Source organism: Macrobrachium nipponense, chromosome 23 (assembly GCF_015104395.2).
Source record: "Macrobrachium nipponense isolate FS-2020 chromosome 23, ASM1510439v2, whole genome shotgun sequence".
In the NCBI taxonomy this organism is placed as follows: Eukaryota; Metazoa; Arthropoda; class Malacostraca; order Decapoda; family Palaemonidae; genus Macrobrachium; species Macrobrachium nipponense.
The window spans coordinates 54395250-54410560 of record NC_061090.1 but is presented as its reverse complement, the minus strand read 5'-3'; the positions used below and the strand labels follow the sequence as shown (position 1 = coordinate 54410560).

At 41.3% G+C, this 15311-nt stretch overlaps 1 protein-coding gene across 1 annotated transcript in view; it reads right to left on the bottom strand.

Annotated features, from left to right (window-relative positions):
* Positions 1 to 3423: 3423 nt before the first annotated feature.
* Positions 3424 to 15311, bottom strand: part of LOC135200967 (26S proteasome regulatory subunit 10B) — a 33776-nt gene continuing 21888 nt past the window's right edge. The window contains exons 2-7 of the mRNA XM_064229748.1: positions 8649 to 8842; positions 8309 to 8470; positions 7612 to 7761; positions 6074 to 6298; positions 5568 to 5730; positions 3424 to 3839 (exon numbers count right to left, since the gene is read on the bottom strand). Of these exons, the coding sequence (XP_064085818.1) occupies positions 3649 to 3839; positions 5568 to 5730; positions 6074 to 6298; positions 7612 to 7761; positions 8309 to 8470; positions 8649 to 8842 (1085 nt within the window). The 3' untranslated portion in view covers positions 3424 to 3648. The remainder of the gene's footprint in view (positions 3840 to 5567; positions 5731 to 6073; positions 6299 to 7611; positions 7762 to 8308; positions 8471 to 8648; positions 8843 to 15311) is intronic.

Genomic DNA, 15311 nt, shown 5'->3' with positions numbered 1-15311 from the left:
CAAGACTGAACGACTGACTGTAAGCAGCTGTACAATATTAGAACTGGCCATTTTCATAGGCATATTTTTTTCTAAAAGAGATATTTGGTAGATTTTTCATTTACTGATATAAGTTCATTTTCTCCAGCAGCCTTATTGGATTACTTGTTTTTTTTTAGTGATTTTCATAATATGTAAATGTTTGATATGTCAATATTAACAAATGCATATTTCCTTAATTCATTCCCTCAGTATTTTTAGAGGTTTATTTGAATTACAAAGCAAACATTCCTGTATATCAGAATACATTTCAGCCTGGAATGCTTATTTAATACATTCTTTTTACTTAGTGTGCATCAAAAAGGAATGTGAAAAACACCTTATCTAGTGTGAAACAATTTACTTTCAGCATTTGATTTATATGGCATGTAGTGCACAAGCAACGATCTGATAATGGGTTCTGTTGACCGAATTGCTGTCTTTACATTTTCACAAAGTAGTAGTACAAAGTTTAAAGGACAAGTGTCTAAAAAATTTGTCATCCATATTTTCCTGTTTGAATTAGAATATAAACTATGGGCAAAATTCCAAGCACTGGGACCTATGAGGTCATTGAGAGCTGAAAGTGAGATTGAGTTATGATCATGACATTATAAAGACTGCAAGATTGAATATCTGTGTTTTCACATACACTTAATCATTTGCAAAGAGAGATGGCAATGATTTTAGATGGCTTAGGCCCTTCCTCCATCTTTTTTACCATATTCACTCTGAATTCCTATCTCCCTCTTCATGGCATACTAATGAATGAAATAACTCATATACTCTACCTTTTCTGTAATATTTTCATAAGAGTTTTACACTTATTTAAATAAAAGTTCTGCCTACTCAATTGTATATGTGATGAAGCAACAGATGATTCTTTATCTATTTCCTTATCATAGTTTCATCTTGAACTGAATTGTTAAAAAGAGTTTATAAACAGCTGGTTGTAGGAGGTGAAAGATGTCCTCGCAATGAAGTATATACAGTATTCCACAATCCCTCTCTCTCCTCGTTCATTATGAGGTTCCAGCCCTAAATTGATGCAATTCCACCTAATCAAGAGGGAAAGGGCAGCAGAATTAAATCTGAAGCAATGGTTTGTATCTAAGACAAAGTCTCCTGTAAAATCTTCATGTATTTATATGAAATACAATCCACACTTTGGCATGGAAGCTTGTGGAGCCACAACTGGGATGCAATGATTACAGAGACTATAGTCACAACAGTAACATCATGAGATGACACCAACTTTAAAAAAAAAAACAAAAAAAAAAAAAATCATCAAAAACACGGAAATAATTAAGTGCAGACTTAGAATGCACCACCCACATCTCAAAGAAATTGAAACTACGCAGAATAATGAGAGAATGTGGACTGCATGTTGTTTTTTTTTTGTTTTGTTTGTATGGTGTTTTAACGTTGCATGGAACCAGTGGTTATTCAGCAACGGGCGGACTGCATGTTGGGCATAGACAATATTTCTTACATGAATTTGTATGCCATACTTGTCAATTTGACATCCAGGCTATAATACACTGGAACTTTTCTTTCATGGGGAGGTCTGTAGTGGAACTGCACTAACACACAGGAAGCTTACAGGCTGTCCTCTTAGTTCAAGACTGACCAGGAGGACATGTATAGTTTATTCCCATGTTCAGGAGCAATGGACTGAAGAACTGGATACTTTATTTTATAGCTTAATGTAAATTTTGGCATAAATGTTGATTACAGCTTCAATTTCATGATAGATATTTGTATCCTGTTGTACATTCATAAAATGAGAAATATGACAATTTGTCCAAAATTGCATTTTTCCTAACTATACAAACGTGAGGTCCTTTTACAATAGGAAGGTTACTAGCGGCAGCTGGATAGGTCGTAAGCTTTCGAACAAGGGGTTCGGTAGTTGACTGCTTGTCCGACAGTGCGCGCGCCGCGCGACTGGGAGGTGAAGAATCACTTTTGCTTTAGGCCCAAGCAAAAACTGCAGAGTGAGGGGTAGCATGAGGTGGGACTATCTTATCTGTAAAAGGACCTCAGGTTTGTATAGTTAGGAAAAATGCAATTTTGGACAAATTGTCATTTGTTCCGACACGGGATACAAACCTTTCGGTCCTTTTACAATAGGAAGACTCACTTCTTGGTGGGAGGAATCTGAGTCTTTTGTGAACAGACTGGTGTTCGCCCAACCTTGGAATGCCTCCCTGGTCGTATGAGCGAGGGAGGGATCCAAGCCTCTGTCCGATTGATCTGGGTGTGCACCGCAGGATCAATGGTCAGACCTCTGGACCATAAGAGAGAGGCAAGCGTATCTCTTCGTACCATAATCATAAATAAACAAAGTGTATATGAAAAATGAATATGCGTACTTACAGTTCACTTTTACACACACACAAATAGTAAAAGAAAACACAAATATCCTGAAAGCACACAACGATGAAGCGGGCAGAGAGCGATGAAGAGCACGTCTACACACCAGCAGGCCAAAAGCAAAAGTGGTTCTTCACCTCCCAGTCGCGCGGCGCGCGCACTGTCGGACAAGCAGTTAACTACCGAACCCCTTGTTCGAAAGCTTACGACCTATCCAGCTGCTGCTAGTAACCTTCCTATTGTAAAAGGACCGAAAGGTTTGTATCCCGTGTCGGAACGAAACAAAATTAAAAGAAAAATGTACAATCTTTAGGCAAACAAATACATATCATCTATGGATGCCGTCATCAGAACTCAATGGTTGGGAATATGCAAACACCAATTCATGTCACTAGACATAAAAAAATTAATCATAAAGAAAGGGATCATCCAATAACCAATCTTATAAAAACTTTCCTTAAGTTTTCCTGTTAACATACTACCACATTCAAACCAAACTGACAAACAAACAGAACTCCCTGGGCAAAGATAATACTAGTACAGTTACTCAAATAAAAAAAAAAAAAAACTAGGAACATGAAAGCACATTAATCATAGAGAAAACTTAACACATTCAGATTTTATAAATAAATTTACATTAAAAATAAAAATTATTGAAATGATAAAAAAAGGCCCTTGACATTCACACACTGTAATGAATACCTAAAAAAAATAAAAATAATAAATAAAATCAACTGCACAATTAAAAGTGGGTCATGAAGCCATTCTAAGGCAAAATGGTAAAAAGTGAAATTTTGGACCTAAGTAAGGAGACATGCCAACTACAGTAGTATAGGCTATTCTGTGGTGGAAGGTAAACATTACTATAAATAATTTTTTAACTTTAAACTGTTCATGATAGCCTTCGAGACCAGTGCATATTCTGTAATATTTACATGTGTAGTATACTAAGACTCCAGTACCATCCAACTTTTTATAAAATCCAAAATGAAATAAAGTACACAAAGATTAGCAATTAAACAATAGTCATTACTATACAACTCTTTAATTCCAATATATCCAAAGGACACCATTCAATTAAAGTCTATGTTCTTAGGTAGTAATATAGCTACTAAACTGAAAATACTGTACTAAAGCATTGTTAATCTTACCATATTCGCACACGAATTAACATCAGATGTCCATTGTGCATTACAAAACCATACAATGAGAAAATATAAAGAAAGACAAATAGTAGAAAGGGCATCGTATGACTTATAAAGGTTTGTAGTCTAATTTAGTTTCTAGCTTCTTGTTATCAGAAACTTTCCTAACAGCTTTCATGAAGTCTTCCTCAATAACGTAATCTCTCTCATTGCGAATGGCAAAGAGACCTGCTTCAGTACACACATTTCGCAGATCAGCACCATTGAATCCATCAGACAGCTTTACTACAGCCTCATAATCTGCAATAAAAACAGCATTTAAAATTAATTTAACCATTACCTAATTACTGTTGTTGCAAATTACCCATCAATCTTACACAGTGATTTGATTAATAGATTTTCAAATCTAACAACTTACCTCTGAGATGCAAATGAGAGATTAACAAATGCTAGACTGGACTAGGAGATTTTGAATTTTTAATTCCAAAATCTTTGTGTTACTGTGTTGCCAGGTTCAAAATCGTACAGTTCCTCAAAACTGCTAAATCATTCAAGGTCAAAGTTAAGAGAAAAAAGAATATTTTAATCATCTTTGGAATATTCAGGATTACTCTTTTATGACATATGAGTATATAAATACTGTGATCAGTCAAAAGAAAGCAGAGCAATACTGTAGATAGGATATGAAAAGATATGGAAAATAAAGCAATAAAACTGCAAAGAAAAATTAATAGCAAAAAGGTGCCAGGACATTAAGCTTTAGACAATATAGCACAAAAGCGGTGATGTCAACAAAGTTGCTATGAAGGCATCAGACTACAGCTTAGGGCAAAGTTGTAGTTGAAAGCCTTTCTGAGGGTTCACCTTCACTGCTGCAAATATTATAAAACCACATGACTTTCTTTTGTGCAGAAATGGCATTCAGAGGCCAGAAATTCAACTTTCAGACACATGGAAATCACCTGAGATATTCACACTAGAATTCAACTCAAGATATGGTAGAAAAAAAAAATTTGAAACCTTATTCTATGGTTTCTGTAGAACCAAAGAGCATCTCCAAATAATTTATACTCTACAGCCTATCTTGCTGCAGCCACTCCCCAACCTGATGACACTTCCCTGCACCTCCAACACTAGGGGGAATGAACCAGGTCATGGCTAAGGTATGGCTAACAGGGAGAGAGGGCACTGGCACTCCCTCTGCTATGGGTTGTAACCTAAATAAGAATGATTAAATTGGACCTGTGAAGCAGTAAATGTCAGGGTATTGGCCTCCATAAATTTCTCAAATGCAACTCTTAAAGTCTAGCTACATCAGCTTCTCTCTTGACAAACCTAATACCCTGAACAGTACAGGGAGCTTTGAGAGAAGAACAACTTTCTGAAGAAGGGTTGCTGGGTAAAAAGGAAGAGCTATTACCTGACAGATAAGAAAAACCTGAAAAACTCAAACGCCTATCTTCACTTCCTATCCTAGTGTTAGAAGAATCTCATTTCTATCTTTTCCTATTTTTATCTGCTTCTCTCTTCTTCTATCACTTACGGTCTTACCTGGCCAATCAACAAAATGATCCCAGTAATTGCTAAAAGTACAATCCTTGTTCCCACATTTAATGGACACATCATGACAATTATGAACTAAAGACAAGTATTACAGATTCTAAAAGTTTTGTCTCATCCTCTTTGGATGATATATTAACGACAAAACCAATAAAAGCCAAACCCAAAATCAAGATAACAATCCAAATCGGTAATGTAAATAATAAGCAGTACTCTCTCAATATGCCCTCACAGACCAATGACAGAGACAAAACTGAAATGAAAAACACTAAATACTCGAACAAGTGGTTCATCTGAAAGGAATGGACCAACAGATGGTTTGAATTAAACAATCCTATTACATTTTCCATCTTCACATTGTTGTCTTCCCACAGATGTGAGGAATACAGCTATCATAATAGAGATAAGATTCATTTAAAAAATACATTGTCTTTGAAATAAAAATGTTAGTAAAAATAATGAGCTCACCTATTTCACCACGTTTAGTGATTGGCCCAGAATGGATCTTCAAGATCTCCAACCTAGCTTGCTCATTTGGAAGAGCAATCTCAATTTTCCTGTCCAACCTTCCTGGTCTCAACAAAGCTGGATCAAGAGTGTCTGGTCGATTTGTGGCCATGATCATTTTGACCTAAATAAAAGAAATAATTTGAAGAATGCAAAAAAAAAAAATAATAATAATAATAACTGGAAAAGCAATGAAAATTATTGTACTACCCATCATATCCATTTAAAAAACCTCTCTGCATGCTTAAATAGTATATGGAATCTTTGCTAATTTACAACTAGTACTAATTAATATGACTAATGCTTATTGTTTCCGTTCACCATTTTCCTTTTTACGTTCAAAATAGGCTTGATATCATTCAAGTACAGTATATACAAATTTTTACATAATATACTGATGCCACATAAAAAGTTAAAACTTTAATGCTTTACTTAAAGCAAAACCATAAGAAAAAACTTCCAATTACCTGGCCAAGAGAGTCAAAACCATCCATCTGATTTAGCAGCTCCATCAAAGTTCTCTGAATCTCACGATCTGCTGAAGTGCCTTCTGAGAATCTACGACCACCAATTGCATCAATTTCATCCATGAAGATGATGCATGGTTGGTGATCACGGGCATAGTTAAACATTTCTCGAATAAGACGAGCTGATTCGCCTATGTACTTATCCACAATAGCACTGGACACAACCTACAAAGTCAGTTTGATTTAAAGCTAAAAAACAAATATGAGTACAAGGGTGGAAAGTCATTAAATAAGTTTTTCCATGATAGAGTTCAATGCACTTCACATTTCTTCTGCTCCCTGCGAACCTAAGTATACTTTATGATGAATTCCTATTTGAAGCACTATAAATTTTCCCACGGAGAATTGTCATTTGGTAGGAAAACTGTACTAATAGAGGGAATTAAAGGTTAATTACACAAAAGAATATTGCAAGACTGTAAATTCTAGCCCTGTAATATAATTGATTTTTTGTCAGATTTTCCCCTTTTTCTACTGTAAAAGCAATATTCAAGTGAGTGTGCTTACATCAGTTGCCTTTTATACTTCTTGCTGATCAATTAACATATATGTAAATATCATACTTATGGTGGAACCACATATGTAGTAATCAAATTGACATCTTAATAGAAGGATTCCTTTTACTGTTTTCATTAAGCTAAATTACTGACAGCATTGTAACACCCAAATTATAACTAAAGTATGCTCACTTATACTTTCTCTGTTATTTTTCTGTCTTACACGCACAGGCAACTTCTTCCATGGAATCTTCCAGAGCATGTCACCATGCTTTCAATATGAGCCATTAAAATGTATGCGCAATATGAACACAAACAACAATTCTGACAAAAGCAATACTATTTAACGCACAACAAACAATAAAGGAAACTCAAAAAGGTTCCATCTTTTTCAAACAGATGCTCAAAAATAGAAAAAGAGTACTAATGGAGTTGAATGATAAATTTGAAAAAGAGGAAATAATGGTAAAAACTCCTACAAACACCGTGTTACCAACAGTGAAATTTTTAGATTAAAGCTGGTTTTTAAATTTAAGTTTATGAGACTATATTTATGGGAAATATTTTCTTTTGTAACCAGCCAAGGCAATTAAGTTATATGATTTTATTAATTCCAAAAAAGAAAAAATTCTCTGTAAGGAATATATACACAATATTTTTATCATAATACAGACACCACCCTACTCATTCAAGATGGCCGTTTGTATGTTAAATTCTGTTACTGCATTTTTCATCACTATTTAAGTATATATAGCATGATAAAAAATCAATACAGTACTATATGTTTCTTAATCCTAAAACACAAAACAATGTACATACAGTACTGTATATGAAGAAAATGTGCGCAAAACAATATTTTAAATTACTGGTGGCAAGGAGTGTGCTCTAAACACAATTTTAATCGGCGTTCCTGTTTGTTTGTATCTCTGAATGTCTGTAAGCCTATGGTGCCTGTACTGTAAAAAACACTCTACTGCTAACCTTCAAAAAGTTGCAGTCCAACTGCGATGCCACAGCTCGAGCAAGGAGGGTCTTTCCAGTACCAGGAGGGCCATATAGTAAACATCCTTTTGGTGGTGAAATACCAACACGGTGGAAGAGTTCTGGATTCAACAATGGCAATTCAATAACCTGAAAAAATAGAAACAAATTAACTACAACAATTATCATGTTATTCATGCATACACTTAAAACAGAAAAAATACTGGAAAAGCAACTCTAAAAATTCCAAAATAATCTACATATTCCTTAGACAAACATTTGATTCCATACAGACCCCAGTAAAGTAACACTATTATCCAGCACATACTTTCCACTTTCTATTTATTTTCATGTTGGACTCCCAGAACACTGTCAATAAAAAACTTCGCAGAAGAATCTTACCTAGCAAGTAATATAAGACTAACCACAAACATGGGAAAGCATGACTAAGTCTGGAGAAAATCACAGATCAAAAGGGAAGGGTAGTGCACTGAACAAGCCACTTAATACATACATACTAAAAAAGAAAATAAAACACTATCAAAGATATACAGTGATCTACACATATAAATAAAACTAACTTGAAACTGTTACCAATGAAAAAAAAAGTTTATCATTCCAACCATCCCAAAGAAAAAATACTACTTGAAAATTATGGAAAAATAATTTACAGTCCAACTTTCTCCTCTCCTCTTACCTCTCTCAGTTCTCGAATTTGTTCTGCTAGACCACCAATCTGGTTATAAGTTACATCACCAGGATCTTCATGACTCATATTATAAACTAGAGGGTCAACCTCACGAGGTAAATATCTCATAATAGTGAGAGTTGTCATGTCAAGAGCCACTCGAGTGCTAGGCTGCAAAACAAAATCCATTAAATCTTTAATAAGAGAAATACTATACATATTACGAAATTACTTAAAAACATCATGTTCACCAAAAAAATTATATTACCCTAAGGACACACACACATCGTATAGTTAAAGCAAATATTCACAAGAATATGTAGCACTGTACAATACATAGGTATCTCACCTTCAGCTTTGCTTTATCCAACTGTCTTCTGCAACCAACCACATATCTAGGACCATTAGTTGCTTTTACGATGAATTTTTCTTCAGTCAGCTGCTTAAGGACCTCTCCTACAATCTGACCTACACTTTGTAGAGCCTTCAGATCATTCTCACTTTTATCATACTGTTTGTCTAACTCCTTTTTCTCTTCTCGGACTGCAATGTAAGAACAAATTACATAAACAATATGTTAGCATCTCTCAGAATCCCTCGTTTTGCATCATTATGGTAGGTATGTCATGTTTATCTAATCAACACACTTCTTTTATTACTTCAACTTGCTTCTGTTATTACTAGTCACTAAAAGATAAATGCTTCTGTTACTAGCACAGTTGTCTGTGAAATTCACCGATTTCTCAGTACTATCTCTTTTAGCAACCATTGTCTAAGATAAAGCAGACATCATTGTGACTTTTCCCTTTCAAACTTCCAAGACCCTTTCCAACGACACTAATATTCCTGATGAGCCAACGATCATTTACCTGTGAACAAAATGAATGCCAACCCACCAGACTTTTATTAATAAAGAATAATCTGTCAAAATTATTTCTACGATTCTAACACCTCCATGATCTGGCCTAGGCTATCCCATCACTGTATCTAATAAGCATTTCACGGGGAATAGGGTAAACAATCACAGACGATCCATCGTCATCACACTGGCCAGGTCTTACTCACTCAATATCTATAATTGGTGAAACAAGAATACAATTACAACTTTAAGCATACCATTCAAAAGATTGAAGTTTCGTCAACATAATGTGATATATGAAAGCCCATACGAACTAAAATAAGCATGTGACGCTCTTCGTAAAATATGTTTTCAAGGCAGTTTTGAAATCCAATATGGAGGCTATCGTCAGGCTGGCCGGTCTAGTTACGGACAATCCACCATCTTTCACAGCCTTCCCAGCACTCATTTGAACAGTGTTAGCATATATATGTAACTTTTATTGATCTTACTCAAGATTGCAGTTGTAATCAGCACAATAAAACAACATTTTTTGCCTATATCAGTGGGAAAGTTGAAACTGAAGCTTGCTATTCCCCGGTGGGTCATGGTTTGAAATGACAATTTGTCGAAAATTGCATTTTTCCTAACTATACACAAACCTGAGGTCCTTTAACAATAGGAAGGTAACTAGCGGCAGCTGGGACGGTCGTAAGCTTCGAACAAGGGGAGAACGGTAGTTAACTGCTTGTCCGATCGTGCGCGCGCCCGCGCGCCCGAGAGGTGAAGAATCACTTTTGCTTTAGGCCCATGCAAAAAGTTGCAGAGTGAGGGGTGGCATGAGGTGGGACTATATGTAAAGGACCTCAGGTTTGTATAGTTAGGAAAAATGCAATTTTCGACAAATTGTCATTTGTTCCGATACGTAATACAAACCCTCGGTCCTTTAACAATAGGAAGACTCACTTCTTGGTGGGAGGAATCTGAGTCCTTTTTGGGTAACAGACTGGTGTTCGTCCAACCTGGAGTGCCTCCCTGGTCGTAAGAGCAAGGGAGGGATCCAAACCTCTGTCCGATTGATCGGGGTGTGCACCGCAGGATCAATGGTCAGACCTCTGGGCCAAGTACTAAGAGAGAGGCAAGCGTATCTCTTCGTACCAGCAAGCAAGAACTTGTTCCTGTTTGCAAGAGACAATCATAAAATGATGGGTTTGTCTCAATTTGGCATCCACTTCCTCCCCCTTGTTTGGAGGAAGTGGTGGATATTTACTCCTATCCCTACTGAAAGGGATAGGATGGTGCTCTATTGAGTAGCTCACCTGCATCTCGTCCTTACCCAGCAGGGTGACGACCGTGTCCCTCTACCCAAAGGTAGAGGGAAGAAAAGATGGGAAGAGGAGCCAGTCACACTCTCATTCCTCATCCATTCTTACGGTCACACCAGGACTCGATGCTGTTCAGCCTGCGAGGGTCTGGGTTAACTACACAACGTGTTTGAGCAACCACCACGGTTCCCAAGGAAAAAGATCCAAGGAACTGTGGGCAATATCCTGAAGGTAGAAGGAGGTGCATGCGGTCCGGTTGGACCAGGCGCCTGCCTTCATTACCTGCGCGGAGAAGTTCTTGCGGAACGCGAGAGAATGATGAAGATGCGTCCGCACTCATCCTGGGTGTCGAGTTTCTTCAGACAGCTCCGTCGCACCTTCACAGGACAAAGCAGCATAGCCTTCGTATCGGAGGCGGTCCATTAGGGAGGGTATTGTGAAGGACTCGAACCAATCGTCAGTTACCGAAGGGTTCTGAGTCTTCGCTACGAAGATCGGTACGAAAATCGAGCGTCACAAATCCCCATCCCTTTGTGCTTGACTTCTCAAGAGAAGTCATGCAGTTACCTAAGACGAAAAGAAGGGGAATAGTCGTATGACCTATCCCTCTTCTCGACTTTGGTTATGTACAGTACTCATACTGACAAGCTATTAAGACGAAGTAATGATTGCTCTGGAACAACCGAACTAAGTCCAGCATAGTTCGTAACTGACTCGGGCGCTCTGACAGCACTGCCGACTGACTGGTTCGGAATCAGTAGAGGCAAGTTGTCCAAAGCATCCGGGTAAGTCACGTGACCTTCGCCCTTTTTGTTTAGGTTTATGCTGAGAGACCAAACAAATAAAATATTTGTGTTAGTCACCGATGCCGGACGGCGCGGCGATGATTCTCTTTTAATGCATAAGGAAGCTCAAAAGGCGAAAGTCAATTAATTGCCTTCAAAAGCCGAGGTCCCTGATGGCAAGAAAAATCTCATAGACGTTGAATCTCAGCTTAAGGAGAAACAACCACTATGTGACGTTGAAGACGAAGGTAGGCAATGAATGCAACCTACGTCTTCCAGCTGAATCGAGAGAAGGAATCTCAAGATTCTAAACCTGTGCTTACAAATGACTGAAAACGCTAACCGCCATTTCATTGCTGTCCGTTGTGCAATGAAAGCGCGGGGCGTTTCTTCAGTAATGAAACACAGGGGAGAGCCGCTTGAAGAACTGCTTCTCATGGGCTGAACGTTGGAAGTAGAGCTGGCAGGTGTGGGAGTAGGCGAGTCTTTCAATACATCTGCTAATCCGGGGTGAACCATGAACAATTGTACACCTCCGAATACAAGATATTTTGAGGACAAACTCAGATTCCGCAAAATCATTCGCATTATCGGGATACGATGCAGCAAGAGACTATTACAGAATTCTTTTACCGTGCGGTAAACAGAAAGATGAGAGTCGAATAGATATCTCTGTTTAAAAATTCTCGCAATACCGAAGACGATGAATACTAGCGTCTCTCAGCAGTAGATGGTCATTCATGTATGCGAGAATCCCGTTAATCAGAGACTTAAGTCCGTAATTGTTGGGCAGAGATACGGTTGTTATTCAATCAAAGCAGGTGAGAAAGACATAAACAACCGTCTATCTCAAAGCGGCAGCTGATACTGAAATGCCTCGGGCAATTCAATACGCAGTAGCTGTCGCTGACTCGTCATCCTGAGTTGCCAAGTAATCCTTTCCACGAAGGAATGCGTTCGGCTAGAACCACGAGCATAAAAAGATATGCTCGAGCAATTATATTTTAAGCGAACGAATTTCGGTAAATATAAAAGCTTAAATGGTGTTGTTGTGACAACACCATAAGTATATAAAATTGAAACTGGAAACTCATGGGAGGTTGCAGGCAAACCCGGGTTGCAGTTCAATTAGAATACTTTTTCGTCTAAGTCGCATCCGTAGAATAACCAGGATATGCGCCTACCCCTCGGACCATTCAAACTGCTTAGCAGAAATCATGTCGCGAGGTTAATATACGTAGTATATTTGTAGGATTCTGAACAACGATCTCCATCCTAAAATTCTTTCCTTCAAGAAAACAAAATAAGGATTGGAGATCGAACCACCTTCGTTCTCTATTAAAGAGAGTGAAGGAGAAGTCTTCCTCGAAGGAAAGCTTCAATGGTGAACAGAATACTAAGACGATAGTTCCAGCCAAACTGGATATTCCCGTCCGTTCTTCTCTATTCCAGGTTGGTCGCCTACTGTGAGATAGTCTTCTTTCAGCAGCAGTCTTCTTCCTAATGCTAGAAATTCCAGGAATTCGAGCATAGGCGAGGTTCCCGATTATCGTGTAAACATATCGGGGATTCTCGTCTCGCTCACTTTGGACCGTGGTCTCGCCTAAGTGTTTGGAGATCGTAAGAAACTCTAACACTCTGAATGCGCTAGAAATTCCGTAGAATTCTAAGCCAGTCTGAACGAAACCCCCACCGAATTCGTCAAACGATATCGGCTGGTGGTCCTCTCGATTCCCGTAGAAATCGAGAATGGGGCAGGATCCCTCCTCAACGACCGGGGCTTACGTCAGGTAGGAACCGAAGGTCCACCCCCCCTGGTAGCGCAGTCCCCAACGTGGGATCCTACAGAGAAATCTCTGTAGGATCCTTCCCCTTTCCCTCGTAGCCGTAAGGAGAGAGGGAATGGGGGAGGAATTGGATACTCGCTCGCCTTCCCAGTGGAACTAGCAGTTGGAGAAGAGTAGGAGCAGCCATCGCCTTGCGGCGATGGCCTCTCAGAGTCTGGGAAAACGTATCGTCAGGAGAAAACGTTTTCCCCGAAGAGGGTTACGAACTCTCACTGTAGGTAAGGGTCTGCCGCCACTGTGAACGTCGTCTGGGTGGGGCTGATCGACACCTGACAGGAGAGAGCCGATACCGTCCTCCGACTCATTCCAGTCCTCGTCGAGGTCGAAACCTCTCAGGAGGACCGAAGGAGTATTTAAATACGGTGTCCGAGACACGTAGAAACGCCGCTGTCGCAGTAGAGGAGGTGGAAGTAGCTTGATCGACCGGCCAGAACTGAGAGAGCCTTCTTGTCCGGAGACGAGAGACTCTGGTTCAAGACAGAATCGGCAAGCTCCGATCGCGGCATACCCACCGTCGGTTTGGGTTCCCTCTCGGGCCCCAAAACGACTCGAGCAGAGACATGGGCTCTGCTGGTGAGAGCGGCGATCCTTCCCCCGGGTCGTTGTGCTGACGAATCAGTGCAATAACCTGGGTAAAGTTACTCTGAATCTCGGAAGTTACAGCGTCTTGAGGAGTAGGACCGTCCAGTCCCTCCAACAAGAGCAGCTCCAGGACCCTCCTCCTTCAGAAGAAGGAACAGCAACAGATCCCTGACGGTTGCCTCCAATCACTTGCGAGTACGTCCTGGTTGGTCCTAAGACCAACCTGGCATGTGCGGCGTCATGACGGGATCGTGAGCGGCGCATCTCTCACGATCACTCCTATATACCTCGCTCTTCCTGGCGTATGCCGAGGAAGTTGAAGGTTATCGGAGAGACAGAACTGACGCTACCCCCTCTCCCCTCCCCCGACGGTCGCCTCCAATCACTTGCGCGTACGTCCTGGTGGTTGGTCCTAAGACCATACGTGGCACGTGCGGCGTCGTGACGGGATCGTGAGCGGCGCACCTCTCACGATCACTCTAGCTACCTCGCTCTTCCCTGGTGTAGCCCGAGGAAGTTGAAGGTAGTGGAGAGACAGACCTGACGCTCCCCCCCCGCTCGCTGGCAGGACCAGCGTACGTGGGGGGCTGCAGCCGATCACCAACCCGCGGTGGGGATCGATCTGCAGGCCTGGCCGTGCCGCTCACCTGTGTGGCGAGCGGCTCGACTGAGCACGTCGACCCCGGTCCCGTGCGTCAGACGAGCTGACTGCTGGTCACCGTATTCGCCCGGTCCCTGTGGGAGCGGCGGTCAGGTGACCTGCAGAGCTCGCTTTCGCCGTGAGACCGGTGAGCGTCCTCGCGGCAACGTCAAACCGCTGGTCCACCCGCCGAGGCTGGTACCGTCGGTCGAGGGGACCTGGGGGACCTCTTCCCAGCCTTAAACCGTGGCCGGTCAGAGACGTCACGTCCACCGATGGTACCGGCTGGTCGCTGCGAGAGCGGGGCCGCTGGCCTGGCGAGAGTCACCTGAGCGGCTCTCGACAGTCTTCTGCTCCGTGCCTCGGTCATGACGCTGAGCGAACTCAGGCGTCTTAACTTTGGCTGCACGGTCACCCGAAGGAGATCGTACACTCGGAACTTCTCGCGGACGAGAAACCGAGCCGGTACCTGGCTTAGCAGCAGAGCTGCCAAGACCAGGCGAGGGTGTACCAGCGGTAGCCAGCACACCCTTGGTCCCGTCTTATTCTTCTTCTCAGAAGGGGAGACGGGCCCCGGTTCCCGAAAGGAACAGGAGGACCAGCAGAAGAACCCCCGTCACACCGGAAAGTGACGAGCCCTTCGAAGTTCCCGAAGGAGTCTTCTTAGGGGGAATAACAAAACCCGGTTACCAGCTGGTCGCTGCGAGAGCGGCCGCTGGCCTGGCGAGAGTCACCTGAGCGGTTCTCGCCAGCCTTCTGCTCCGTGCCTTGGTCTTGGCGCCGAGCGAACTCTGGCGCCGGAAACTTTGGCTGCACGGTCTCCCGAGGGAGAGCGTACACTCGGGATCTCCCGCGAACGAGAGACCGAGCCGGAACCTGGCGTAGCGGCATCGCCGCTAGCACCAGGCGAGGAAGTACCAGAGCTAACCGATACTCCTCTGGTCCCCGTCTATCTCTTCCATACGGAAGGGGAGACGGGCCCCGCTCCCGAAGGA